Here is a 26,836-nt window from a genome sequence, read left to right on the forward strand (position 1 = left end):
AAAGAAAGACATTGACGCAAGTCATGTCCTCATTGTTGAATTGAAAAAATAATATGGAAAACCAATCATCTTATTCTGACTATACACAAATAGCATACCATCATCTGCATATATAGCAAGCAGAAGTCCAGAGAAAAATTCCAGTCGTGGCTTTCTGACTAAACACGATTAACACACCATCATCTGCATATATAGTGAGTCTTACTGTACTGTTCTTAATCTTAACTAAAGTTTGCCCCAAATACAGAAAGTTTTCTTGATTACTTTGAGTTTTGTAAGATTTATTTGACATATTTTATCAAATAGTAACTTGGTAAGTTTGTTATTTATTAGGCTTTCAATAAAGCACTTTGTGAAAACAGATCCCTTTTTATAAAAGCATCTATAGTATGGAATCAGGTCCAAGTCATATTTGATAGACTCATGACCACTTTGATCATACTAGAGTGTGTGTCTTGCATCTTGACACATGAAGCAAATGTCAGTCCTTGTCTATTGTTGTGAAGGCCAGTGCCAACGGGAGCAGATGGTCCTGGTGTGTCCCAAAGAGGTGAGGAGGCCTGGGGTTGGAAGAGCTCCAGTCGGCCCCCCTTAACCCTCGTGTTTTCCCACCTTGGGGTTAAGAAGGGTTAAATGTAATCTGCTCCTGCTGTTAGTGTGAGTGCGTATGTGTGTCTTGGAGAATGGATCATCCCCCTTTCCTTCTGTACAGTTAAGTCTAGACTGCTCCCGTCCTTTTCTTCCCTCAAAGTGCACTGAATAACCAGTATACACTGAATGACCAGTATACACTGAATGACCGGTATACACTGAATGACCAGTGTACACTGAATGACCGGTATACACTGAATTACCAGTGTACACGGAATTACCAGTATACACTGAATTACCAGTATACACGGAATTACCAGTATACACTGAATTACCAGTATACACGGAATTACCAGTATACACTGAATTACCAGTATACACTGAATTACCAGTATACACTGAATTACCGGTATATTTTGTAGACCATATAAGGGCCAGTGTGAGACCACTTTTCTCTTTGTGGTGGAACATGAGTCAGTGTTTTGTTTATTTTTTTATTTCTGTGTACCAGGGGGGCGGCGTTCATCAAATAGTCATTGTTTTAAATCACCCACTTTTTAAAAATTAACTCAGGCAACAGTGATGCCTTCATAAGTATCCTACCAAGCTTACATTTCTAACATAAGGAATCATAAATAATGGGATTTCCCATTTTAACCATTATAGTATGGCATAAAGGATAACAATGACTGTGATGGTCATTTTGGCGCCTTATTCCATACGAAGTGCAATAGAATTCATGCAGACATTCATTGTCCCAAGAGGGTTAATCCCTTTGGCTTTAGTGAACTTTTATTTAATGTGTTCAAAGCACTCAGGACAAATTGTAATTACTGTGGTGATCCTTAAACCTTTGATATTCCACCATCATTATAGGTCATAATTTAAATTTTAAATGACATTTTCCTTTCGGTCATGTCCAGAGCATACTCTTACTTTTAAATAACATTCATGGGAATTACCACTTCCAGGTTTGAAATTCCCATGTCCTAGTTTGGGAATGTTACTCCCTGATTTGGTAAAACTGATTTGCAGGTTGTTAATATACACCTCTGAGTTTTTTGTAATTTACCTTCCAGTATTTTCGGGTTTCCACGACCCTGTTTTCCCAAATCACATAGTAAGTGGAAATTTCAAACCCAGAAATGAAAATTCCAGACCCAGAACTGTATCTTCAAAACCCATGGAGTAAGTTTTCCAAACCATCAAAAACACCTTGAAAGGAGAATATTTTCTGAGATATTTCAAGTCTTTGTAATCATCTATTTCAATATATGCCAGCATTATATTGCTCATACTTAAACTCACACCCGTCTTATACAGGCTATACGTTTATAAATCCAGGATATTTCACAGCTATATTAAGCGATTGAGTCATCAATCATCTGGTTACTCATGGAAACAAAACAAGCATTCCCATTCGGCTGCTGTCAAAGCCTGTAAATCTCTTATTTGCTTTTTCTCCTTTTTTCCCCTTTTTCTTATAGTTTGCGAAATTAGCTGTTAAGTTTTACACACCCAGGCCCGATCAATCAATTTAAAACTCACTGCATGTGTTCAGTAATCCATGGGCATCAGCTACTTACTCTACATCTGTGAAAGTGATGTTTTTGGAGATACAATGTTTTAATCTGACTGCAGGCAGCAGGTTGTTTCATTGTGACGAACAGGTCTGGAGAACGATTCTGACAGGTAATAGGACTGAGATACAACACAGGCCTCTGGAGGAAGGTGTGTGTGTACGTCTGTGTGTGTGTGTGTGTGTGTGTGTGTGTGTGTGTGTGTGGATGGATTCAAGCCTCTGTGTGAGTGGGTGTGTACAAAAGTGTTTGTGGAGTAATAGTCTGCTCTCTTTCCCTCATTACATTTGAAAGAAGAACCGGCCATCTCTGTATACTCCAACCCTCCCACTTTGTCAAACGTTTCACTATTAGACACAAAGCGCCTTTCAGGAAGCCCATCTCACTCATCTGGCCCAGCAGCATCACCTTTTTTTGTCCTTTAACCCCAGTGTCTCACACACCTCTGCTTTCTGTCTCTTTCTGTCTTCCTACCTACCTCTCAATCATACAGACGCCCCGGTGGCAGAGTTACATGACCTGTTCTGTAAGAAGCTGCAGCAGTGCTGCGTGCTGTTTGATTTCCTGGACTGCGTGGCCGACCTGAAGGGGAAGGAGATCAAACGTGCGGCACTCAACGAGCTGGTGGAGAGTGTGGCCACAAGCAGAGGAGTCCTCATAGAGCCTTTGTATCCAGAGGCTATAAAGATGGTATGTGGGGAAGAAGATATGGGGGGAGGTTGAAGGTATGGATGATGTGATGGACATATGAGTATTTAAATCACAAGTAAGCATAATAAATTCAACCAGACAATGAAAAACAATGATCATATTGGATGAGAACAGGACATATAGAAAGCCAGGTGAATATTTACATAGAACAGCTGGAAAATAAGCTAAGAAAGAGGGATGGGTGAAGGAAGGAAAGAAAGATAGACAGAAGGTAATATGCAGGCTTCAAAGAGTATGAAGAAATGAAGTGAGAGAGAAAAAGAGAAGGTGAATGAGTAGTGGAAAAAAAGGAAAGGAGAGCTAAAGTGTTAGCAAAGGGCGCTTAGTCGCAATAGGCTGCACAGATGGCGAGTAAGAGAGGGGTGGAGAAGGAAGATAAAGCGTGAGTGAGTGTGGTGGACAGCACGACAGAGCTGCAGAGGTCCCAGAGGATATGAGGAAGGAGGAAACGAAAAAAGGGGATTGAGGACGGCAATTAAAGTAAGCGGAGAATATGGCTGGTGTTATGAAGTCACTATACACAGAGGATGTGAAAATGCTGATAGCACACAGGATAGGATTAAATGGCTGAAGCTTTTAAGTGTGTTTAAAGAGACGTCGGTTAGATTCAAAGTCCCAGCTGAAAATAAATTAAATGTAAGGCAAAGACAAAACATGTGCAGAGCCAAAATATTCAGAACACCAACTGAAACATTGAAATGTTGCTGTCAATTTGACAAATATCATGAATACATCCTTCCTATATCATTTAGCATAATATATTGCATATACTCAATCCAAAAGTTGCTGCAGCATACAACCCAATAAAGTCAAATGTCTAAAGTAAAGGAACAATGGGACTTGAATGAACGAGTCATTAAGTTGAATAAATAAGATGTGGAGGATGAATGGAGCAGGAAAGAGGAAGGAAACCATCAGTTAAAGAGAGAGAAGATGCTATGGTATGTTTTTCAACCATTTGGGAGTTTAACGTCGGGAAAGCTGTATTTTTATTTTTACAATGACTATACAAAATGATTGGGTTGTTATGTAGCCATGTAAAATTACCCATATCCTCCTGCAGGGAAAAGTTTTACTAATGCAAACAGATGAGAGAGAAAAACCTGAGAAGAAAATCATGCTCAACGGAGGCGTCGGGACTCAGCACATTTGCTTTTTGCAATAGGGTTTATGCACTAAATGGCCAGTGGAAATGCATTTGTTGAATAAATCATGACATAGCGAGCAGTCATGTTGCATGGCTTATTAGTTCTCCTCCATCGCCAGTCTGCAAACAGCATCAAATATGGCCGACCATAGCTGAAGAGAAGAAGAGGTTGAACCTTTTTTTTTTTTTTTTTACATTTAATTGTAGTGCTTTTATCTAATATTTTTGCGCAGTACCTCCTACTACCTTACACCCGTTATAGCTGATAGAAACCAATCTAAGTCTGCTTTAAATCAAAGACTCTTGAAGACTTGAAAGTTGGATTGAAAAATTGATCTTGGATTTATACTGAGGGACGATTTGGTGTAGCAACAAAATCTAAAAAATAAGGATTTTTTATGACAATACTCCCACTGGACAGTAAAAAATGTTCAAACAATTAATCATAAAGCATGTTTTTTGAAAGTACATCTACTCAGTGGTTTTTCAACAGGTTGTTTTGAACAACATTGAACAGGATGTGCTGTTTAATATTTTTTTCTTTGTAAATGTCTCTTTTTCTTATTTGTATTTCTTATTCCCCCCTTGTCCCACATCTGGATTCACACCCCTCATTAACCTTCATCAATTTTCATCTTTTCCCACTTCTGATTGTTTTTCCTCGCTCTCCTCCTGGTCTTTCAGATCTCTGTAAATATCTTCCGGACTCTCCCACCCAGCGAGAATCCAGAGTTTGACCCAGAGGAAGATGAGCCCACACTTGAAGCCTCCTGGCCACATCTGCAGGTACCACATACAAAAAAAAAAAAAATCTTATTGTGTTGGATTTATGGCTGTATGGTTCATGCATTTTCTGCAGAGGTAATGGAGGGACAAATGTGTTCTCTTTAAAAAAAAAATCTTCGGGACTTTGAAGTTGTTCTGTACTTATTTTGTTATTAAGGTGAAACTCAGCGCAGTGTCAGTAACAACTATGACAAATGGGCCCTTGGATATGTTGTACATCATACTTTGGGAGAGCAGAATAAGCCATAATGCACACAACTCCCACCTGGTGTTGCTGTTAATGCAGCGTTCAGCATTATCTCCTCGCAGACATACTGTACCTGACTCACAGGTCGCTTTACATCAGTTAAATCTGCTGTTTAGAGCAAAAAGGAACCTGTTTTATCTTCCTGAATAACAAACAGAGATCTAGCCAAGCAGATCAACTCTTATTATATGACCTGAGATGTTTGTCTCAGTGACATTTGGGGGGTTGTTTACAGTCATTAACCTTGAGTAAAAAACACATTATTGCTAGGTCCCCGTCCTTGGAATGAAAATCTTTCTCGCTTATTTGAAGCCTATTTTGAAATCATCATCATTGTTAGTCTGTCTTTGCACAGACAGAGAGTAGTGTGATATTCTCATCCAATTTACTGCACCACAATGAATAATTTGCAAAGTGTCAAACTATTCATTTTAGAAACTAACACACACACACACACACACACGCACACGCACACACACACACACACACACTTAATAATGTCTTTCGCTGGTTGTGTCCCTGTTAGCTGGTGTACGAGTTCTTTCTGCGTTTCCTGGAGAGCCCAGACTTCCAGCCCTCCATGGCCAAACGCTACGTGGACCAGAAGTTTGTCCTGCAGGTAATCTTCCCCTTTCTCAAAGAGTCAGTGAGTCATATCTAAAGCTCCGAGGGGTTTCTAAAATCCTGATCAATAGAAAAGTATTACAAATGAAGCCTGGCTGCATGCTGTCAAGCTCCCTACTCTGTTGTCAATTAAAAACCTATATGCAGTTATTTTTTGTACAAGTTAGAACATTATGAGAAGAACATTTAGTCTAATTAATCCCATGAAATATATTCTCTGCTGTAAGAGTAGACTCAGATACTCAAGACGTATAAAAGTAGTCTCTATCTGTTTGTAGGACCTTGTGTTTATTGAGGGGTTACTGTAGGTCTATGGTTAAAAAAAACAACATTTCTTAACAATTTCATGTTAAAACTTGGATACAGAAGTGTGAATGTTTGAGAATACAATCAGAAAAGGTTCCCACAATCCCCATATTACAAAAAAAAAAAAAAAAACCCCTGTATTTGAGTCTGTGATTCTCATGTGTGCGCGTAGCTCCTGGAGCTGTTCGACAGCGAGGACCCCAGGGAGCGGGAGTACCTAAAGACCATCCTGCACCGCGTCTATGGAAAACTACTGGGCCTCCGAGCCTACATCCGCAAACAGATTAACAACATCTTCCTCAGGTAGAGTCCGCCTCCCACCTTCCTCCAATACCCAGGGTTTCAAGGTGCTATTTATAGCGTTTCAAAAAAGTCAATAAATCAAGCATTAGCAAGCAAAGAGCATCAGAAGGGAGAACTGCTGGGTTTACGCTCTCTGTAATGCATTTTGTTTTAGTTGGTGCATCGCTTGGACAAGTAAATCACGATATTACAGCACAGGAAGGAACAATTTGTGGTCGCCCTCGTAAGATTCTGGTCTTTAATTTTGATACATCACGTTGAAAGTTAGGCCAAATTAACTGCTCTTTAGCTGCTTCAATAGTGTCTTGTTTTTTTTAATTAACTGCCATTGGTGATGGCCTTGCAAAAAATGTTTCACATATTTGTTGATTATATTATAGATTGATAGATTTGCTGACTCTGAAGTCCAACTGGGAGGCAGACATTAACACTTAGAGCGGCTTTAAAATGCTTTCTGTACCACCTATAAAAGGCAATAACACAAAGGAGACCGGGAGACATGAAGCAACATCTTTGTTTTGAGAAGGAGTGTGGACATGTAAAGGAATATTTTTTGATCGTTGAGAGTCACAAACTCTTTTTTTTTTTTTTTGTCGTATTCTCAGATGAAGTTGTATCCTGCCACTCATGCAAGCAGGCACACACACACACACACACACACACACACACACACACACACACACACACACACACACACACACACACACACACACACACGCACACACACACACAAGGCATGTACAAACATGACTGTGCTAATTCACTGAATCAGCCGTCCTGCATCCATCCTTAGAGCTAACTGGTTGTGCAGTGACACACATCTCTTCAAAGTGATTTGTTTAACACCTCTGACAAACAGGACTGCAGTGATTTACATCACCGGGTTTCATCTTTTTTTTTGACGAGTTGTGTTTGAAATGTTTTGTTTGCATTGTAATACAAAGCCAGGAGAGCTGCAGTGCTTCAAATAGTCCTATTATCTATGTGTGGAGTAAACTGATTTTAGTGTCAAGATACAGTAAAATCAGTATATCTGTAGTAGTCCTTCATTTCTATTTCTAATGACACAATAACAAAGGTAACATGGTTGTATATCAGACATGTTACATCGTTATATTGATCTATCATCTTTTCCTGCCGGGGTATTTGATGCACAAGTGATTTTACATGAAGGATTAGGAGTATTTTTTAAATTTCTAGAATTGCAGTGATTTTTAACTTTTGAGAAACTACAAACACTAGTTACCTGATCAACTGATGAATCATTTCTCCCTCTCTCTCTCTCTCTGTTTATCGGACGTTCAGGTTCATATATGAAACTGAGCACTTCAATGGAGTTGCGGAGCTTCTGGAAATCCTCGGCAGGTATGTGTCCGCCATCATGCACACACACTTGAGAGGATGAAGGCACACTTCTTAGGATGTAGGAACACGGCCTGCAGTTACAGTTGAGTGTGAACAGAAGAACACATTTACTCGTGCTGTGGTTGCCCAGCTGCTCACATGAATGAGACAGCTGGCAACCCAGTGACTTCAGCAACTACAGAAAAACAGTGAGAAAGCATAAGCACCACTGCAGCTGCTCAACACAACAAAACAAGATGCATTTATTTTTTCCTTTGTTGTTTTTGATCTCTCTTTTCTAATGGGTATAAACACAACAGTAATATCAAGCCGGATGGTTTTACACATTAGATAAATTACAAGTTAAGTAAAGATGGAAAGTAAGAAGAGGGAAGGTAAATACATAAATAAAAGATGACTATGAGGTTTTTGTAATCTATTGCTAGAAGCCAGTTGGACGATAAAAAGGAAGAAGGAGTTAAAGTGCTTGCAAGAAAGGGAGCTAAAATGATATGCATAGGATGGCAGGAAAAAAAAAATGTCAGTTAAAGTCAGTGCTTGTTGAAATTTCTGAGTTTGTTTCCAGACTTTCTCGGTAGTATTAAGATTTAGAATGTTTTAGTAAAAATAATGCTGATGTTTCTTTAATTTTCCCCTCCATAAAGCATGCTGAGGTTCAAAACATGAAACAGTTTTTAATAAACCAAACCATCATTTCACCTGGTCAAAAAGTGAAATAAAAAAATGGACAGTGACTTTTATAACTCTGGTGTCAATGATGAACAGAAAGAGACGTAGGAAGGAAAGGGAAGAAGCCAAGGTGAGAAAAGAGAGATGAAAGGAGGGATGAGAGATGGAGATAAACAAGGAGATGTGGAGAGGATGAGTGAGGGAACAGTGTGAGTCAGAAGTGGAGGAAGGAGGAGGGAGAGCAGGAGAGGAGAGAGAGAGGTTTGTATTCATGTTGGTGGTAACAGAGGTATTTTTAGCTCCTCCCACACAAGGAGACAGGGAGAGAGAGATGGGCGAGGGAGGATGCATTGTACGCTGAGAGAGAGAGAGAGAGAAGGAGAGAGCAAGAAGATAGAGGTATTCAGAAAAGGGAGGAGAGGGAGAGGCAGGAAGAAAGATGAAGATTCTTCTGAAGGAATGTTCTCGTTTTGAAAAAGCTGACGGACAGGTAGACTGACTGATGTAGACGCATCCAGATAAATAGTCCATGAGAACCAACAAACAGGTCAGAGTGCTGCTAAATAAATGTTTCAAAGTAAAGTTCCCACGCTTCAGCTGCTCTTCCCTCTGTAGGCTCTGTGTCAGTCAGTGTAGTAGAGAACAGAGCAGAACATTTGTCCAGTCACTAACACAGATGTGAACGGTAGATTTGATCAAGAATACCCAGGTGCAAACTGATTCTTGCTTGTAATGACAGAGTCAACATTTATTTAAAATAAAGATTATATCTGAGCAGAAATAAGCTCAGGCAATACTCTAAACCCAACCTTAAAATGTTCTCAAAAAGATAGAAGTGTTTTGTAGTTCTTTTGAGTTTAAGGTTCTGTTTCATCACGACCAATTGTTCACACTTTGTTGGTTATATAGTCAAAGAAACACAAGCATGAAATGCAGACGTATGTTCATTGAAATCCAAGGTTTAGAGAGAGAGAGATAAAAATGTACTTTGCAGAGCGAGTCATCATTTAATCTTCTAAAAGGCACCACGTCAACGCATCAACAAATAAGTGGTAAAGACCATGACTCATAAGGACCTACAGCAGCATTTCTTTATTTGAAGTGTGTGGAATATCTGCAGTGGTGTCTTAGAAATCTGCAACAAATGAGCTTATTGACAATATTCTGTTTTTTATGTTCCTTCAACGAAAAATCGAGCAAAAGATTTGAAATGCTCCTCTGATGGATTTGAAACAGTGCAGATGTGCTTCTTGTCACCGTTTGACATGAAATGACATGTCATGGAATTGTAAGACTGACAATGTTTAAAGAGGAAATTATTTTTGGGTTATCTTATGTTATTGAAAAGCAAGACCACTTGGCAAAAAACGAGTCACATGCCACAGAGTGGAATTACTTACCAAATGTAATATTCCTCCTCTCCTCTCCTCTCCTCTCCTCTCCTCTCCCCTCCTCTACTCTCCTCTCCTCTCCCCTCCTCTCCTCTCCTCTCCTCTCCTCTCCTCTCCTCTCCTCTCTTCCAGCATCATAAATGGCTTCGCCCTGCCCCTGAAGGCTGAACACAAGCAGTTCCTGGTTCGGGTTCTCATCCCATTACACACGGCGAAGTCCCTTTCCATCTTCCACGCACAGGTCAGTGACATTTTACCGCTTGCATACATATTCAAATGTCATTGTTTTTACCGGTATGTAAAAGTAGTGGACAAATCTGGGACTCAAACAACAGAGATTTTACGGGGCAAAAGGTGCAATTAAAAAAAAAAAAAAGTATTTACATCACATGACGTCTGTCCAACACAGCAAACCTAGCAGGCATAAAAAAAACAAAAAAAACAAGCAATCACACAGAGTCAAAAAACATGAAAATAGTTGGAGTGTGATGAACTCACAACAAAGGAAAACTGTCAGGAAAGACAAAGGGAGTATATGACCAGCGTTACACAATTACATAATCAGGAGTGTAATGAGTAGAGGTGTGATGATGATGACAGAATCAAGAGAATAATGCATACTAATTTTTTGAGCCACATTTCTCAGCAATATTTTTCCAGGCTTTTGAACAACAAGCAACAATCAATTTCTATTGTGTTTTTTTTTCTTCTGTATGCCAGGGATGTACAAAACACTATGAAACTATATTTAGATCTCGGTTCAGTTATGAAACCCCAAATGCTTTGTGGTTTCTTGCAGTTCTTCTCCTGACTCAGACAAGCTTTGCTGAAGGTTTTAGAGACTGTACTCCTTTTAATTAACATAATAATGACTCTGGTCCTTTGAGCTTGATGAAACAGTCAGCAGTGTCTATAAACTTTAAGCCCATTTAAGGATTCCTTTAATGTGCAGTACACTTCTACTGTAAATGATGATCTATCAGATGGAAGGTGTAGTAAGGGTTTCCTGCCACCAGGAGGCACAGTTGAGTCACAGATTATGCTGCAGAGGGAGGGACTCACCTTTAATTTAGTGTGTGTGGTTTAGTTGAGCTCTCTGTGTGTGTGTGTGTGTGTGTGTGTGTGTGTGTGTGTGTGTGTGTGTGTGTGATGATTTGTACACAAATAGGATCCACTCTACTGTGTGCATTTGTGTGTGATTTTTTTCCCACACATTGTTTGATTATGCACAATGCAAGTAAAGCTAGTTCTATACATTTTACTCAGGTATGTGTGTATATTTGTGTGTGTGTGTGTGTGTGTGTGTGTGTGTGTGTGTGTGTGTGTGTGTGTGTGTGTGTGTGTCTTTGCCTCAGCATCATGGTGCCCTACATTTCTACTCACCGTCTCCCTCCCTGTGGTTCACACACATACATTATTTAAACACAAAAAAAAACACACACACACACACACACACACACACACACACACACACACACACACACACACACACACACACACACTCGGTTTGACAGGGTCGCGGGGGACACGCTGCCGGTGGACAGCAGTTTCCGCGCTCGTTGGGCGTGTCCGCGCAGGAGTGACCCACTTCTGGATCTAAATATTAAAACGCCAAACACCAAAAGCAGCGTCGTTTCACTCATCTTAAAGGTTTCTTATACCATGAGATAGAGATGAATCACACACCCTGTAGCTTCTGGAGGGGTTTTTCTCATTCATGTTTACGTCACCGAAAACAGCTGTTAGAGCTATAGCCACCATAATGGTTAGACAGTATGGTTTCCAACAGCAGAAAGCAAATGCAGTGCTTTTACATTGTAAGCTCATTGCAGTTATTTATGCTCTTCATTAGTATTCTCAGGGATACAAACATGTCTGCCCATACTGGCAATACCGAATAACTTCAGAATAGTAGGTAACCAGCTGGGGGTCTGACTTTGCTTTCAATTGCTTAGTCCCACCTGAGATTTGAGCCCCATGTACATTACTCTCCGACGTCAGAGGTGTGCTATTTTACATTTTGAAAGTCTGGTCAGCGGAGCCATGAAAGGCAGCTAACGCTAGCTTGACCCCGCTTGCTTGTAGAAGATGAAACACAAACAGACCCTTGAGTGTGCAGGTGTCGCAAAAATGATTCTGCAGGTATATTTTAGAGATGAGATATCATAAACAGTATAAACACCTAGAAGGAATCAGTCTTAGTCAAACTCAGCAAGCTAAGCTGACTAGCTTCAACTTTTAAGCACCAAAATGTTGACTCAAAGACAAAGGCAAATGTTTTGATTTGTGGACTTGTTGAAATGGGTCAAAAGCTGCCTCATATCAGTGAGTGTGAGTTAACTACACGGGGCTAAGATGCACTCAAGTTATGAGCCGTCATGTAAGAGGAACAGTCAGTCAATCACTGGCATGATAGCTGAAGCTTAGAAAATATAATTTGACTATAAACTAAATATCATTTTGAATGAGTCAGCATGTTTCTGAGATTTTTAGACTCCAAAACATGGCTGCTCTTAATGTGCAAGTTGTAACAAATGTAAAAGGCAAGTAGCCAATATTAGATCCCACTAGAATGACTACATCGCCCCAAAAATAGACCGTGCTTTGACCTGCCACCTTGACAAATCAATATTGGTAAAACCTCCGCCTTAAAGTCTTCAACGTCTGTAATCTTTAGCCTAACAACGGCCCGCTGCACCCACAAAGTCTGGCTTGACAACAGAATCCAACTCTATATTTACCCCAAGCAGCATCTCTAATCCCTTACTAATGCTTTAAATAGTTAGACCCATCAGCACCTTTGTTTTAATCCTCCTTTCTTTTATTTTTTTTTCCTTTTAATTCAAGCTTGCCATCCCTTTTTTTAGCCTCGGCTCCCTCTGCTTCTGTAACCATGTTGTGGTTTGGAGTAAGGGACGGGACGGTTAGGGATGGAAGGAGAAGAGAGAGAGAGAGAGAGAGAAAAGAAAAAAAGGTGGGAAATAATAACGATGAAAAGAGATGAGACGGGAAGAGGAGATGATAGCTGTGGATGATGTGAAAGCCAGACAGGCGCAGACACAGACAGTGGAGCTTCAGGTCAGGACTGAAACAAAGGAGAAAGTACAAAGAGAGTACACACATTGACAGTCTGATCGTACACGACCTCTTGTGTCTGTGACGATACTCCAGCGTGGTGTTGTAAAGATGACATTTTAGAGTTTACTGACCTCAAAGTCAGAGAATGGACTCGTGCGGTAATAATGTAAAGAAGGAGGTATAAAAGAGGACAAAAGAGGAGGCCAACAGAGGCAGAGACAAGACGTTTTTTAAACTCTATCTCACATTGCCTTGAGGGACTTCTCTCGTGTGACATCACTCCTTCCGAAGTAAACACACGCACACACAGTCCCCGTCGCCACGGTGCCCACTTGCAACGGCAACTGGCCCGGTTGGAGGGGGCAACCGCAAAAACACACACATGCACACATGCACGCACGCACGCACGCTCTTTGCTAAATAATAGGAAATGATTGCAGAATTTATAAGGGGGAGACAAGAGCTGATGTCGACGTAGACACACACACACACACACATACGCACACACACTTGTGACACACACCTCCCGTTGGAAAACTTGGCTTTCCAATCTTTAACAGTGTGTAATCCTGGGGGATAAGCGCTAAGATCCCCCTTGTCTCCGTGACAGCTTCAGGGAACGTGCCTTGATTTTTTTTTTTTTTCATTGTGTGTGTGTGTGTGTGTGTGTGTGTGTGTGTGTGTGTGTGTGTGTGTGTGTGTGTGTGTGTGTGTGTGTGTGTGTTTGTGTGTGTTCTAACCTCATCTCCTCTGTCCTGACAGTTGGCCTACTGTGTGGTGCAGTTTATGGAGAAAGATGCTACAGTGACTGAATATGTAAGTCATGTTTTATTGTCCTGTTATCACACACTTTCATCATCAATTTAAATTAATATTGAAGTGTCCTTGAATTGTAGTTTGTCATTTCTTTATACCAAATTACTTAAAGTGATACGGGGACGTGATAGCATTGCTTCAAATGAGTCAGCTGTGCTCATAAAATCAGATTTAAACCTCTAATGAGTATTTTTTCTTTTTACACAACACAACTCCAAATGATTGCTTAGTCTGTTGTTTGTTTTAAAAGCAAGAATGCAACTTATCCTAGTATGTCTGAAGTATAATCTTACAATCTGTCAATGTCTTATTTTTCTGCCCCCTAGTGGTCAAAATAAATGATTACTATTTTATCAGACACCCCTGTTTAGCTTTGGCTGAAGCCAGTGTTTAGAAGTGAAAGATTATAATTTCATCAAAACTTTCCTTCTCTATGTAATCGCTCTGGGAAATAAGGGGTTAACATCAACGGATAGGATCGAAGCTCAGCTGGTAATGTAATTAATACAATGTCAATACAAGTCATAGAAAATAAGACTTATGATAGTGTAACTCAAGCTCATACTTTATTATCATAACTGTCATCTCAATACTGTAAGATGGTCACCAACGTACTTTTGGTTTTGTTTACAAAAATGAATGCTTAATGCACTAACCGGAGGCACAGATGGAGGCCGGCCGGCTACCCTGCCGAGCTAATGGCTGCAGTGTGTATTTCTATTCATGTGCTATCTGTTTTCTCTGCAGATCATCAGAGGGCTGCTCAAGTACTGGCCTAAAACCTGCACGCAGAAAGAGGTGAGGCAGCTCACGCGCCCAGGTTTCTAAACTGCCGACATGTATCCGTTGTGAAAAAACAATCTGAACATTGTTGTTCCTGCGTGTTCCTCAGGTGATGTTCCTGGGAGAAATCGAGGAGATCCTGGATGTTATTGAGCCGTCTCAGTTCATCCGGGTCCAGGAGCCTCTCTTCAAACAGATTGCCGCCTGCATCTCCAGCCCTCACTTCCAGGTGAACGCCATAAACACCACGTGTTCTTTTTCTGCATTCAAACGGTGTCTTGCAATGAGTCTAAAAAGTAAATTAAGACAAGAAAACAGCAATAATTAACCTGAAAGCAGCACCTTAACAGATTTAAAGAAAAAGAAAAAGTTGCTGTAGAAGACGGTAGAAAAAAAAAAAAGTCTTCCTTGCATGACTTCCCAAACTGAATGCGTCTTTCTCTGTGATTGCTTCAGGTAGCGGAGCGGGCTCTTTACTTCTGGAACAATGAATACATCCTCAGTCTGATAGAGGAGAACTGTCAAGTCATCCTGCCGCTCGTCTTTGCCACCCTCTACAGAGTCTCCAAGGAGCATTGGAACCAGTACGTGGCTCACCCATCACACACATTAACTCAAAGCTTTTTGATATTAGGTAGTAGATTTGATTTGATTGTAATCTCAAGCTCTGTTACAGTTTGACTGGATGTGTTCATTTCACATTTTGCGGGTCAGCAGTCACTCAGGTTACCCAAATATATGCTCAAAAACACTGTCAAAGTGGATTTCTCCCAATAAGTCCCCTTTAAAATCCGTCTCCTGACCCACGACTGAGCGTCAAAGTCCGCCGTCTTCTCTTGTCGTCCCTCCAGGACCATCGTGTCCCTGATCTACAACGTGCTGAAGACCTTCATGGAGATGAACAGCAAGTTGTTTGATGACCTCACTGCCTCCTACAAAGTGGAGAAACAGAAGTGAGTATGACTCACTCTCGCGTGTTTATTTGTGTCACTGGATACGACAATGACAACAAGAGGAAGTCATTGAAGCACTCTTAAGTCATGCATTTCGACTGCATGTGTTCCATTATCCATCACGTTATATTTCACGCTGTAAGTATGTATCGCTTAGGTCATCCCTTTAAGAATCACATCATCATCATAACACAGTTTCAGACTAAAGATAGAGGATACTTTCTGAATCGAAATGAATGCAGCAGTTGGATATTTTTGCTTTCTTTTCGAGAGTGAATCAATCTCGTCTGTAGGTGGAGTAAAGTTGAGACGTGGTTAGGCGGCTCTATTAACTGTGGAAAACTACACCTATCAACATCTATGGATGTGTCTTTATTACACTCTACTAGTGCTACTGAGGCATACGCAGGCACATGAAATACTGTTACATACTCTGTTAGTTTTACACATCTTTTTAGAACTTCTGTGCAAATTCTCCAGCTGTACAGAAGCTTCTAGATACAAGTGCTGAACCAGAGTTTGGTTGGGGTCTCTCTCCAGCAGAGAGGCATGTGAGACATGTTTGCCACAAATCCACCTTCGGCTGAGGAAGGCTATTGTATCAATACTTACCTTAAAATGCCTACAGACTGCAAATTTGTAAATTACTTTATAAAACCCTTTTTATTTTTTTTTACAGGAAAGCTCCGACATACCATCACATAGTGCAAAGATTTAAAGAGTTCATATGCGACCTTCAGAGTTTCCAGAATATGTTAACTGTCCTGCGAGTGTCCTGAAAACGGCACGTATGTCCATAGTGCATCAATTAAAGATAAATTAACTTCATATTACAAATGTGTCCTTGAAATGGAAACTCTAAATGAACTTCCTTATTGTGGTGAAATCTTTACTTCTATATTTCATGTTTGGCTTTTGTGTGAAGTTTGTGAATTAGGTCTAAATCTCTGGGAAGTATTTCAATCACATGTTAAAGCTGTAAACATAATTCTCTTGTCTTTTAAATTGTCAGATCAATGGGAAATATATGCTCCTCTTCCTCTTGTGACCTATTCACGGCACAAGTTGACTTAAGTGACTGATCTGAATGTGCTTCTGAGGAGTTCATTTTGATAAGAGCTGGTTAAAGGTTAGCTTGAGGGAATCGCGTACCTTCAGAAGTCTGTGGTCTGCGTACTCAAATTAAAACCAGGGACTATATTTCTGCTCTCGCCCTGTGCCCCCCTCCAGGGAGATGAAGCGGGAGAGGGAGCGTGCAGAGCTGTGGCAAGGTCTGGAGGAGCACCAGGAGCGCCGGATGCAGATGCTCACAGAGGCCGCCAGGAACCAGCGCAACCTCCAGGAGCGAGGCGAGAGAGGGGACCTGCCTACCCCTTCGTCCCCACAGACGGCTCCCTCCGACCAGCCGGAGTCCAAGACCAGTGGGGCCTCCTCTTCAGGAGCAGGGGAGAGCGCCACCTAGGTGTTGCTCTACTGAAACGGGATAACACAAGGGGTTTGGGGACAGGGAGAAGACACGAGGTTGATGATGAAGGTGTTGGGAGTGTTCAGATAAAAAAAAAAAGAGAAAAAAAGGTACATAACAAAACCGCTGTTCTTTTATCTTGTATCATAGAGGAGGTGGCTTTTTTGTCAAAGAGCGCACGGGCTCAGTGATCCCAGGTAAAAAAAAAAACCTTTTTTTTTTGTCCTGACAGAGTTGTGTGAAACTGGTTCACTTTTTTGCTGTACACACATTATTTTGCAGATCTGAAGATGAATATTGTCCAGGGGTGCAGGCCCGACCCTTCAAATTAACGCCGGGTTTCTTAAGCTGCAGGTCAGTGCCCAAAAAATTGGTAGCTGGCCTGCTTCAAATCAATCTCAAAACAGGAGCTAGAACTTCTCTGAACACGGAAACCCGGGTTCAACATGTGTCCAACAGATCGAGTCCGGGTCTGCACCGTCGCAATCGTATTCCTCTTCGGGGTCCGAGATGCTTATTTCATGCGTGGATAGCACAATCCATTAATAAACGATAAAAGAAGCAATTTCACACAAATGTCCCCGAACTATCGCCGCACCGGCCAGACACACTAACCGTCGCACGCACACAGACAGCAGGTACATATTTACTGTAAATATGAAGACAGAGCTAACGAGAGATAACGTGTATCCAGGTAATGCAAAATCTCACACACTAATAATCAACTGATGCACCAAGAGACATGCTCACATACATAAACACTTGCACACAAACACACGTTAAACACACACACACACACACACAGCTGGTTCTGGCGCTAACTCCTCTCCCATTCTGTCGGGTTCCACCAAAGGACGAGCCTAAAGTCCCTCAAGGTTAAATAACCACTGATGATGATACTGATATAAAGTACAATACTGTTCCTTCTTCTTACTTGTTACTCTACTACTACTACTCTACTCTACTCTAAGTACTACTGATGATGATGATGATGATGATGACGACGATGACGACGATGTTTTTATATATATACATATGTCTCTGGATATTTCTGTAGTGTATTATGGGAGAAACACTAGTGTAGCAGAAACCACCAAGGGGAAGTCCGGCTCAAATTCACATCACATGTTTAAGCGTACGAGGGCCGTAATGTGGATGCTGGAATTCAGCGGTATTCCCCTTTAACAGACCTTAAAACGAGGGAAGGAATGAACTGGATTAGCAGGTTTTTTCTTTTTCTTTCTTTCTTTTTTGTTGTTGAAAAATTGGGGGGGGGGGGGGGGGATCTTTGTGGTGCGGGGGATGTGTATTCAAAAGGGAAATCTCACTGAAAATCCGTAAAAAACATTCCACGTTTAAAAAAAATTTCTTTCTTTCAAAAAAAAAGAAAAGCCCTGTGGAGAGCGGAGTTATGTTTCAATGCGTTTCCTGCCAAAACAACTTTTCTTTGTGTTTATCCTCGACAAATCTTCTGAATGTATTTCTTTTTTTCTTTTTAAGTGAATTTGTTCAGCCGACGTTTTGAAATGTTTACATTCATGTCTCCTTGCTCTAAATCTTCATCTTTCCAGCCATTCGTTGGTATTATGCTACATTCTATGCACGTTAAAAGCCACAAGCTATTGTTGGATTGAATAGTCTCAAACACACAGGAGAATGTGAATCATATTGCCCCATGTTCTCCTTCAAGTTTAACATCATGTGCTGGTACAATTACAAAACACAGGGAACCTGCTGATAGAAACATTCCTCCAGAGTGCCACTGGGGGTGGGGTGGGGGGGGATACTCCACAGGGTTCCTTTAATTTGGATGCTTTGATGATTTGTTTTGGGCCAAAAGTTTGACAAATGTCCTCTGAAGTAGACTCCAAGCTTTAACCAAAAATGTATACAGACTTGTAAAACTCAGCGTAAAGGTTACCAGAGGACAAAAAAAAAACATGCACCACAATAAATTGGGACTAAAAGAAAAACCCAGTAATCCAGTTGGATTTCTGAACCCTGAAGCGTCTGTTCCTTTAGGCTCAGCAGACCTCATGCTGCTAGATGGGCGTCTATGATGATGAAAACCCTTTCCGGCGTGAACCAACAACAATCCGTTTATTCTTGTCTGATCATTACGGTAGAGTGATGGGATTTAAAAAAAAAAAAAAAAAAAAAAGAGGTGGGGGGAAAAAACTAAAAAAAAAAAAAATTATTTTAGCAATATTTTCATTCTTTCAGGATACTCTTTGTGGTTTTAGGGGGTTAAACAGGAAGTGGGTGTCACACTCAAATGTTTACCCCCCACTCATGTTTTTACTCCTGTTGCGTCCTTGATATTCACATTGTCTTAAAGGTACTTTCTGTGTACATTGATTTGATGAAAAACGATCTTTGCTTTGTAATTATGTTGTTTTTTTCTTCGTGTTCTTTTTGTATGATCTTGTTCATTTTGTGGAAAACTGATACTGATGCTATTTATTTTCTATTTGATCAGGAAATGTAACCTTATTTGAAGATGATGGTCAGGTTGAGTGTGTGTGTGTGTGTGTGTGTGTGTGTGCATGCGTGCCTGAGTGAATCAGTGAGCAGGAGATGTGTGTAGACAGAGCGATAGAGAACGAGAGAATAGTTCTCTCTTTGTTCCTTTTTCTCTCTCTCTCCTTCTCTCCTTCCCGAGGGACAGGGTTTGAATCCGAATGTATCGTTAAACGATTTGATTGTGTTTTCTTTTTCTTTTTTTTATTACATTGAGACGCAGAGCTACCTGTCGGCTGCTTCGTAACCAAACGTTCCAAAAAAAAAAAAACCTTCAAATCAGCCGTTCCCAAACACTCACTCTGAATCATGCCTGAGTCAACAAGGTTGTGAAACCCATTTGATTTGCACCTCTAAGATTGGCATTTCACATTTAATGAGTACTAAAGCATCCCGGGAAGAGTCATTCATCTGACAGCAATGCATTTCTGTGCCCTGCCCAGATTGGAGTTTTCCTCTGGAGGATTTCAATTTGAACGACTTGTTCTGATGCTACTTGGGCTTTCGGGCTGCTGTTACACCTAATCCGCCTTCACTGATCTGTTTGTTGTTTTCTTCAAACATTGACACTGTAGCTTTCCATTTAATTGCATTGGCAGTTGTAACATCCAGGTTATACATTTCCACGTTTGTCAGTCAAAACATCACATCACGTTCGTTGAGCTTGAAAACAGTAGGAAAGAAAAACTCCACGTACTAAATAGCTTTGAAACAGTTGGAAATGGACTTGCTCCATATTTCTGGTGATGGCTTAGAAGTCATTCATGTGGCTGAAATTCTGAACTACAGTCATGTGGAAAATGGTTTTTGGATGTATTGCCACAGAACAGCTCCTGAGCAGTAACCATTGCTATTGGGACGGCTCAATCTGCTGATGAACACAGCTAAAAGATCTGTCGAAAATGAACCCAGAGTTAAGGTTGTGGCACATGTTAGTGTTTCTTACATTTTGGCTTTGACCCCTCAGAAATAATTCATGCCTACTTGCTACTCTTTGGCCTTTGTGTTGATATGATTCACAGAAAGTTAAAATAAAGAGTTTACCCTTTGGAGAGGCAACTATAGATCAGCAAAAATACAAATGAGTAAACATTTGAGGGAAATCAGACGCTGAAGAGTATTTTTGACCCTCGTTATTTTCTTTAGGGTTCCAATAAGGGGCCCTGACCCCAAGGTTTGAGGTCATTAATATATGCCTCTATACCACAATGTTGTACACGTATTCTATTCAGGCCAGGTCTTTTAGTTGTCCCATTGTTGCTGCACACATCAAAAGCATGGACACTGAGCAGCCACTGATATCTTAGGTGTGACAGCAGCCTCATACAACCACAAACCTCAAAACCTGAACCCGCAGACACCATGAAGAAAATCAAAAAGCTCCCAAATGGTCGGATTTCAGACACTGTTTTGATTCAGGCAAAAACACACTTACAAAAAAGGACATGACAACTGTAAAGAGACTAAAAACCTGACCTCGCTGTCATAGAACTCAGCTTCTTTATATTTTGTTTTGGCTAGCTTACTCACAAACCCTCTTGATTGTTACCGTCAGTTGGTCAGCTGACTCGAGAAAACCCCCGACGCCCACTGATCTGCTCAACAGTTATACTCCTCTTATTTTTGAATTCTGCTGTACATTGTAGAACCGGAAGCGAGAGAAGAGCGAGTGTTCACAGAGAGATCTGGTATCACCTCACAGACAGCCATCAAACGCTGCTTCTGTCCACTGTCACATTTCCTCTCTGGCATTTTCAATACGGCCGAATTTAAACAAACGTTTTCAAATCTGAGGGGTGGTGTGTGAGTGGATTGGATGAAAGCAGCCAGTAAAGATTGGAGAGGAAAAAAAAACAGAGGAGGAGAAAGACAGAGGAAAGAAAAGACATAGAGTTAGACTTGATAGAATGGCAATAAGTCAGAGCAACAGTAATAGAGTGAGAATATAATGTTACAGAAACCTACAACCGCATTACGTAGCAATTTCACTGAATTTCTAGATTTGCACTGTCTGCCCAATGGTATGTGTTTGTTGTGTTGAAGAAATACCTTAGAGAAGATGACTAAGACAATGCAGAAGATGAAAATGTATATTTTGGGGACCAACAAAGCAGTGGGGGGGGTTTGAATGTAGAGAGGCTTACTACTGTACGTAACATTACAGGGGGTGTAGAATGGAGAAAAAAAAAACTATGTGCTAAAAATGAAACTTCACTTTGAGAAAACACTCTGGGAGTCTGTGCCATGTTTGTGTCACTTCTTGTTCCTTCACTCTCGCTTTACGGAGATCTTTTTTTCATATTGTCATTTCAACGTTGATTTAAAGGCACAGTGTGCATTAAATGGAACATATTCAGTTTAACTATGTGGACAAAGAGGCCTTAGTTTAGTTACAAACTCTGAATGGTGAAGAAAAAAAAAAGAAGCTTTTTAACTTGTGTTCAACGACGAGTTGAAAGCTCCCGCTGTAAGCTAACTGCCTCGCGCAACAGAAAAGCAAGTTAGCATCTAGCTCAGGGATGGGCAACTTTGGTCACAGCAAGGGCCACTTTCAATTAATTCTCACTGCCAGAGGGCCAAATTAAACGATTACAGTCAATTATGTCTCAAATTTAACTCGACATATACCAGTGATCTAATATTATTATGGACATATTTCTGGTTTTCATGATTTCATGGCAGATTTTGTCATCTTTTCTTCATGTTTCCAATTAGTTGATATGTAAAAATTGACCTGAGGGGCCACATTGAGGGTTGATGGGGGCCGCATGTGGCCCCCGGGCCGCCAGTTGCCCCACCCCTGATCTAGCTAGTGGAACATCTAACCAAGTTAAAGAGTCCTGTTAGAGTTTTTGAAATGTTTTTTTTTTAAATGGCAGACATCTTTCAAAATGCATGTAAAAAGTACAAAAGTAGTAAGGAAAATAAATAGATGGACAATTTAGATAATATTTAATATAGAACGTAAAGAGCTAGGACCTTTCTTGTTATATTCTTCTACAATACTCAGAAGTTTCTTTTAAATTTTGTTCACAATGACATCAAGAGCTTTTATGTTAACAGGAACTCTAAATTTTTTTTAAAAAAAGACAAAGAGCTATATGGAAGTTCAGGAGATCTTTAAGTGAAAATACACAAAAACACTGGTATGTTATGGAAATGGATTATGTGGCAGCTTTAGGGGAAGTTACTTGGATGAGTTCACATTATTTGGCATATCAGTTCACCATGAATTTACAGGACAATTTACCGTATCTCTATTATGTGTTTTTAAATTACCCAGCAACAGTTTGAAAAGGACTGTCCATTGTAGCTATATAACCATTCCTTTGTCACAGCATGTGTCAAGTAGAGCAATGACAATCCTCAAATTATTGAGAGTAGACCAGATAATTACACACACACACACACACACACACACACACACACACACACACACACACACACACACACACACACACACACACACACACACACACACACACACACACACACTTACACCCACAGAGAGAGATACAGACTGAGTTTAAGAAAACATAGACAAGCATCAGAATTTTCCAAGGAGTCTCCATTATTTCTGGCTTGGGGTCTCTAATGGTTTTTCATTGTAATTGCTATGATGTCAGAGTGTCCGTCCGCCCTAATGGCCTCCTAAAAACAACAACAAGGACAGATTGGTTCCATTCACTGCATGTTGTCCGGGAAGAGAGACACAGAACTGCAGCAGCTCAGACCTCTGCAAGATTTTCAGCTAAAAAGGTGAGATGTCTTCTTTTTTTCTTTTTTTTTTTAAACATCCATAAATCAATGTAGGACTGACATAAAAAATTGATTAATAAATAATTTTAAAGACTTTAACTGCTGTAAGTCTACATAAGGTTAATTTACATCACAGTTATAGTTGTGTTATTTCCTTATGCAGAGACATGGAGGTCCAGGGAACGCAGCGTGGTGTTTTTCAGGACTTATAAAAGTATCGTTCTGTTCATGCAGGAAGAATTTTTATATCAGTGTTGTATTTCTGTATTCCTGAAGTGAAGCATTCTGCAGTCTGGCTGAGATGAGGTAATTGCAGTGTCAGTGCAGTTTTTAGGAGTATGTTTGACATCCAGAGTCATCGAGCAGATGTCTCTCCAACAACGTTAAAAGTAATGATTCTTGATCCTGACCAAAAAGTTAAAGGAAACATGTCTATCGATGCAAGTGAAAATGGACAGTGACACGTTCATTTTTGTGACTGAATGTGGAATGACATTCTTTTTATATTTGTAGTCATTTTAAAAGTTTGAAAGTGACTGATTATTTCCAGTGTAAAGGTCAATAGTACATTTGCGGCAGTAACCATAATGAACACTAGAGGGAGTTGTGAGACATGCTGAATGTCATGTAGTCATCTCTAATATTATCTTCCCCTCTAGTTGTCCTCTTCTTAACAAACCATGTCATTATTTTTATGTATACATATATATTTATATATATTAATATATATGTATTAAGACAAGAAGCTGAATATAAATAATAAGACTCTTCAAACATAAAAGAGGACATTTAGGTTTAAAGGTATACCTTGTAACTTGAAGCTGAGGAAAACTGGATAATATTTTTATAATGATTCTTTTGTCATTGTTTCTCTTATCTGTCTCCCAATAATTCCCAGCATGCATCTCCATCTCCATCCCCTCTCCCTCTCTGTCCTCCTCCTCCTTGTCGCCGGGGCAGCCGTGGTGTGTGTGTCAGTGACGACCACGCTTCAAGATTTCCGAGGCTGCGCCGTGAGAGAGTTCTCCTTTGTGGCCCAGAAGCCTGGCTGCAAGGGACTGCGCATCACCACAGAGGCCTGCTGGGGGCGCTGCCACACCTGGGAGGTAACATTTATAAACACACACACACACACACACACACACACACACACAGACACACATAGTGGCAGTTAAGGGACACACAAACAGTAAGAGGAGTCCAACTCTTACCCATTTTCTGAAAGTTTCTCTCATACTGGAATCGTCAGACGTACATAAAAATGATGGATGACGCAGGACTTAACCCAAACCATAAGAGGGCTGATGACCCATACGTAATTGTCACATTAAATACTGAAATCCCTCCAAGCAGGGTGGGGTTACTAAACTTTATTGAAGTGCTCTAGTTTTTAGGGATTCAAACTCTTGCTTTTATTAATTGAAAAACCAACTTTAGGGGGTTATACTGGAACTGGAGGAGCCGTTTGAGGAAACTCAGTCAGTGACGGCGTTAGAGTTTGCAAAATGCACAAAAATTCTCAACCCAGGGTCAGTAGTGAGCTTTTTCTAGGACCTTCAGCAGCGTCTTGTGGTCCCCCTCAGCTGACAATAGACATCTTAACTCAGTTCATCTTTGGTTGAATACACTTATTAAGATTGTAAATGTAGATAAAGTAGATTCATTTGTATCTGTGTTACACTAATAAAACCGTAAACTCTCGCTCCAGTGTTAACAGTCAGACGACTTCTTTTTTAGATTTGAATTAATTTATTATATCTACAGTTTTCCCACATGAAGAAAAACTTCTGTAACCAACATATAAGTCAATTGTGTGTATTTTTCTATCAGCAATGTAACAGATCCAGCCAGAATTTAAGTTTGATGGGTCATGAGCACACACTTTGAAACTTTTGTAACATTAATGCTTTCATTTTATTTTGGTAAATGTGAAAACGACGTCTAAAAGCGAAATCACATTCACCTGTGTGTCTCTGCAGAAACCTGTTCTGGATCCCCCGTACATCCATCGCCACCACAGAGTGTGTACGTACAGTCGCACCCGCCACATGACCGCCCGCCTGCCGGGCTGCCAGCCCAACGTGTCCCCTCTGTACCACTACCCCATGGCCCTGCACTGCCACTGCTCTGTCTGCTCCACACAGGACACGGAGTGTGAGACCTTCTGATGGACTGGACACTGCTTACAGCTAACAATGTTACCAACAGTTTTACTGATGTTAAATAATAACTCTGAATAAAAGAAGCCTGTCAAAACATGTGGAAGACTGAGTGTGGGATTTTCTGAGTGGGGGATGAGAACACCAAACATTTACTAAACATGTACAGAATTATCTGGGTCAGGGTACCTGCAGGGATTGTCATCATCTCATATGTGTTAACATTTAAAATAAAAGGTGTAATAAAGAGACAAAAAAGCACACACGTTAAATTACATGTTCAAAGAAATGAGTGATGTAAAATCAGAGAGAGGTTAGTGTTAGATACTTTCTGAATCTCATCTGTTTTACTAAATCTATCAAACAGAGGACTGACTTACAATTGAGCAACGTGTGCTGAGATGACGAGGAGTCATTGGTCAGAAAATCTAGGTTTATTAGTATGTAGTTGAAGAAAATGATGTGACTTTGTTTGGGGATATTTATCGATAAATATTTGACTATAATTTTGAGGTTCAAGGAGATAAGTGTTACTATAAAGTTATCAGTTCCTTTTGTTTTTCAGTAAAGCTTTGTTCCCTCCGATGGATCTTTCTCAGACTAGGGACCAGAATCTATAGAAAGTCCCAGGGATTTCAATTGACCCCACACAGAGTCCCTTCTCCAGTGGGGGCCTTGCAAGATTGGCTCACTACTCCCAGCATTCATAGTGCCTGTGGTGTAGTAAAGTGGACTGAGTGACTACCAAGCATGAAGAGTGGAAGGCCTTGATGAAGGCCATGAGCTCAAACGCATCAGTCTCGTTTGTTAATGGAGCTTTTTGACCTCCCCGTGTAGCAAGTGGTTTTACCAGCCAGATATTTCTCTGAACAGATCAGAGTGCATGATGGGATAAAATAAGAAAAGGAACGCTGAGTGGCAGGGCATGTGTTAAAACAGAGATCTATTGCTGAGGTGATTATTATTGTTAAAATATCACGTGGGTTTTATGTGTCTAAGCCTGTGTTTGAAAAGGGGAACTTTTCCAATGACTGATTCTAGGTTCATTAGTGTGTGTGTGTGTGTGTGTGTGTGTGTGTGTGTGTGTGTGTGTGTGTGTGTGTGTGTGTGTGTGTGTGTGTAAAAATCAATTGTCCACATATAGATGACTTGTGCAGAATAGAAATTTATTGAAAACAGTTTCGTCACAAAACTATACAGTGCATTCTTTCTCTTTTCATTTCAGCGACGTTTCCAACATTCTTTGGTTTCATCAATAGATATTATTTACAAAATATCTTTCAGTTCAAATTCATAAATATAAATAAATTTGTACATTCTTTGGTCTCTCGTCTGTGGATAGTGGTTACTGCAAAGAATGAATTCAATGGCTATGCGACCTTTTTGTTGATTTCAAAAGGGGTTGCAATATCTTGACTGTTTTGTTTATTACGCTAAGTCATGACCCTTAATTTAAAGTGATATTAATCGTTTGTGGGTAGTGAGTTTGAATTCTGGACTGCCTGTGTGCTAACCCTTGCTATGCTGTAAAAGTATGAATAAAAGTGGAACATTTTTTTTATTTTTAGCTGCTCAAAAAGTCG

At 40.3% G+C, this 26,836-nt stretch overlaps 2 protein-coding genes across 2 annotated transcripts in view; both read left to right on the forward strand.

The window, feature by feature from the left end:
* The window catches only part of ppp2r5b (protein phosphatase 2, regulatory subunit B', beta), a 40,507-nt gene extending 18,945 nt beyond the window's left edge, over positions 1–21,562 (forward strand). The window contains exons 2-13 of the mRNA XM_020643645.2: positions 2,665–2,861; positions 4,714–4,815; positions 5,589–5,681; positions 6,165–6,295; positions 7,601–7,660; positions 9,853–9,961; positions 13,561–13,614; positions 14,362–14,412; positions 14,507–14,626; positions 14,854–14,981; positions 15,249–15,350; positions 16,581–21,562. Coding sequence (XP_020499301.1) covers positions 2,665–2,861; positions 4,714–4,815; positions 5,589–5,681; positions 6,165–6,295; positions 7,601–7,660; positions 9,853–9,961; positions 13,561–13,614; positions 14,362–14,412; positions 14,507–14,626; positions 14,854–14,981; positions 15,249–15,350; positions 16,581–16,812 — 1,379 coding nt within the window. The 3' untranslated portion in view covers positions 16,813–21,562. The remainder of the gene's footprint in view (positions 1–2,664; positions 2,862–4,713; positions 4,816–5,588; positions 5,682–6,164; positions 6,296–7,600; positions 7,661–9,852; positions 9,962–13,560; positions 13,615–14,361; positions 14,413–14,506; positions 14,627–14,853; positions 14,982–15,248; positions 15,351–16,580) is intronic.
* A 744-nt stretch (positions 21,563–22,306) lies between these two features.
* Positions 22,307–25,352, forward strand: LOC109991363 (glycoprotein hormone beta-5-like). Its single transcript, XM_065950545.1, has 3 exons — positions 22,307–23,094; positions 23,993–24,200; positions 25,074–25,352. Exons 1-3 carry the CDS (start codon positions 23,027–23,029, stop codon positions 25,260–25,262), a joined length of 465 nt encoding a protein of 154 aa, XP_065806617.1. The 5' UTR covers positions 22,307–23,026; the 3' UTR covers positions 25,263–25,352.
* Positions 25,353–26,836: the final 1,484 nt, after the last annotated feature.

Source organism: Labrus bergylta, chromosome 22, assembly GCF_963930695.1.
Source record: "Labrus bergylta chromosome 22, fLabBer1.1, whole genome shotgun sequence".
NCBI classification, from domain to species: Eukaryota; Metazoa; Chordata; class Actinopteri; order Labriformes; family Labridae; genus Labrus; species Labrus bergylta.